We start from the raw sequence: 3302 nt of genomic DNA, 5'->3' as shown, positions 1-3302 counted from the left end.
GGGAAAGTCAGCATATTAGAAAACTTTAGAGATAGGAAGCTTACCTTCATATGTCAGCAAGTATTTGACTTACCTATTGAATTTACAATTGTTTCTCAGAAAAAAAAAAAAAAAAGACCAGAATTAAATATTTTAAAAAGACTTCCAGAGTCACTAGACAATTTCAGGATACCTGGAAGCCCTCAAGGTGATAAAAGTATGAGAATGTCCCAACCTCAATCCCTCCCATTCAACCATCTAAGCTTTCCTTTTTTTTTTTTAAGGCCACAGTGTCACTTTAACCGAAAGTTAGATGGAGTGAGAACAAGGGGGTAGAGGTGAGGGGTGCAAAGAGAAGGAAAATGAAAACACGACGCACAAGACACCTGAGAGGAAAAGTAAGTTTTCATACAAATCTGAGTTCTCTTCCAAAAAGATCATTGCCACTGACACGTTACTATCTGCTAGATGCTATGAAGTTCCCACACGACCACTTTTTTGATAAAACAGGATGTTTCCAATATGGAATGTCCTTTCTAGCACCGCCATTCATACGCTTAGTCAACAGCACAGGCTGACCTGGCCGCGCGCTCTGGCAAACGTGTTCCCAGGTGTCAGCTTAGGGCCACCTTCCTCCAAAGCACGGTGTCAATTACATTTCTCATCGATTCCCAAATGAAGGAATGCAGGAAAAACCTTCCGCTCATCTTAAGGGCTGTTATTTAGTTAGTTAGCTAGTTTTGGAAAGTTCTTCTTCGGTTAAGGTTGGATTTGTTTCAGTATTTACGTCCCTAATTTACCCACCCCGCTGACTGTGGCAGATCCTCCTTGTTTTCGCCCTTTGAGGAGTTCAGAGTCTGGTACAGTTTGTCTTTGAGAAGTACAGGAAGAGTTTCATAAGCATCTTTCAGTTGCAGGCACATAACCAGTAGGGGGGGTGGAAGGGGTGGAAACAACTAGAATGTCAAAATCTTTTTTTCCCCCTAAAGCACTCATTTCTTTTTCCTAAGATTTAGTTCTGGAGGAAAAAAAAAAACAGATTGCAAATGCAAACCACCTCCGGAGGGAACCTTAGAGCAGACTCCAAAAGCGCGCGGCGCAGCGGGAGGGGTCCGGGCCGGCCCAGCGCTCGCTAACAGGCCCCCTCCTCGGGCTCGCTGCTGGGCGAATGCGCCGACGAGGACTTGGACTCGCCATCGCTGTTGCATTCGGCCCTGAGCGAGGGGCCGGCGCCGGCCGCGCCCTCCTGCCCCCGCGCGTGGCGCTCCAGCAGCTCCTGGAGGTGCTTGATGTAACGGATGGCGGCGCGGAGCGTCTCCACTTTGCTGAGGCGCCTGTCCGCCGGCTCGCGGGGCAGGTGAGCTCGGAGGCGCGCGTAGCCCTCGTTCACGCAGCGCACCCGCTGCCGCTCGCGTTCGTTGCGCTTGCGGAGGAAGGCGGGCTCGAAGGCGCCGTCCAGCGGCAGGGGCAAGTACGGCCGGCGCGGGGCGCAGCCGCCCCGCTCCCGCTCCCAGCACGCGGCGTCCAGGCGCAAGGAGACCCTGAAGGGGTCCCGCAGGGGAAGGCGGGGCAGGGACGCAGGCACGCCCATGGGCCCCGGGAGCAGGTGGTACGGCAGGGTCAGCAGTCCGGCCTGTTTACGTTTCTCCATCATCCGCCGAAAAGCTAACCAATCACCCCAGAGGTGAATCTCTCAGCAGAAGATAAGACTGAAAATAAATCTTCAAAGCGGAGTTGCTGGTCCATTCAGACTGCCTAGCACAGCTGGTCTGCTTCTGGAGAAGTTTCTGGATCCGGAAGCTAGGTTCCAGAACAGGCTTCACGGAAACGTTGCATGATTCCGTAAGTTCATTGTACTCCTCGATCTTTTTATAATGATCCAGGCGGAGGTGATAGGCAAAGATTTAGGACCTCCCCCGCCCCCCCCAATCCACACTTCAAACCCCGTCTTCCCTTCTGATCTTATTTCAAAAGATAACAAAAGGGGTTCCTCTACTCGGTCCCCTAGCCTGGAAATGTGAGCGCACACCAAACATATAGTAATCTTCCAAAGCCACCAAAGCTTTTCAGTTACTGTAATCCACCGCTCTGTGTCTTCATGAACATAGGAATCCTCAAGGTTTCAGAAGAGCTCCTCCCAGGAACCAACAGATCTCCTGGCGGCTGAGCGAAAGTTTACCAGAGGCTTTCTCCTTGAAAATCAAGACTTTACTGCCCTTTGTGGTTTCCGGCGTCCAGGGCTAATGGAAAGAGCTTTTAGGCTGTTTGCAAACTTACACTTGCTCTTTCATTTCTGGAGAGGTGGAGAGAAGACCTCATCAAGGGGAAGACTGCTCCCTTGTGGTTATAAAATGTGTCAAGTTAAGGAGGACCCCAGGGAAGGCTTGAGGGTTTTCTTCTCCAAAACCAAAACTTTTAAAAACCCAAGTAGACATTTTTTGAAGGGAACAGAAAAGAAATATACTTTAGCAACAAATATAGGGGTCTGCATATTATTATGTTGAACACGGGGCCGTGGTGTATTTGTGCTACTTTTTAAGAGCACATCAAAAGACTGAGCAGTAACAAACGCTTTTAGCCAGAGTTATTTCTCACAGTGCTTGCTGTAAACACAGCTTAAACACTGCTTCCCGACCTCTTCTGATCCCACCCAGGATATAAGGACATCAGCTTTCCATAGTGTAAAGAGTATATTTCTATTGTATTCTTTTTGTCTTAAAAAAAAAGATGTAATTTATTTTCTCCCTTGGGGGTAAGAAAGCAACATTTGAAAGGTGGAGAGCCCCAGTTCCAAGGAGAAAGGATGATGGCTTTGAAGATTTGTCTTTTTAACACACAACCAAAAAATGAATAATTAATCCACCTTGTTGGTGAAGGACTTTGAAGATGAAAGTGTCATTAAAAATCCAACTGTACTGGTTAATGTCAAAGAATGTGTTATCACACTGAAAATCAGATTTCCTGTTCTGCAAACCAGCACATTAAAGGCAGCTTCTACTTTAAAAGTCTGACTTAAAAACAAGAGAAGCAAAAACCCCTTATGTTTTCAATCAGACTTTCTGCCTATTCCTCGGGAGCCAAGATGTCGCCCTAACATGTTTTTTTTGACAAGTCCTAAGCTTCCCTGTTTACTCTAATGATCTGCCTGAAGCAATTGGAAAAACACTTCCATCAAGGCAAATAAAATAGAAACAATTATTCCTTTCAGGCATAAGTTAGTCACATTTTAAAAGGCGTAGATCCCTCTGAGGCTTGTACCAGCAAACAAACATATGTCATCTTGATTTCTCAGTAGAGTTGAGACCTATCAGGAGGAAGCCATA

The 3302-nt window shown here is 47.2% G+C and overlaps 1 protein-coding gene across 1 annotated transcript; it reads right to left on the bottom strand.

Moving 5' to 3' along the window:
• Positions 1 to 248: 248 nt before the first annotated feature.
• Positions 249 to 1843, bottom strand: ASCL4 (achaete-scute family bHLH transcription factor 4). The gene has a single exon (XM_036866468.1). The coding sequence runs from the start codon at positions 1631 to 1633 to the stop codon at positions 1112 to 1114; it is 522 nt and encodes a 173-aa protein (XP_036722363.1). The 5' UTR covers positions 1634 to 1843; the 3' UTR covers positions 249 to 1111.
• Between the last annotated feature and the right edge of the window lie 1459 nt (positions 1844 to 3302).

Source organism: Balaenoptera musculus, chromosome 10 (genome assembly GCF_009873245.2).
Source record: "Balaenoptera musculus isolate JJ_BM4_2016_0621 chromosome 10, mBalMus1.pri.v3, whole genome shotgun sequence".
Classification (NCBI taxonomy): domain Eukaryota; kingdom Metazoa; phylum Chordata; class Mammalia; order Artiodactyla; family Balaenopteridae; genus Balaenoptera; species Balaenoptera musculus.
This window is presented reverse-complemented; position numbering and strand designations above follow the sequence as displayed.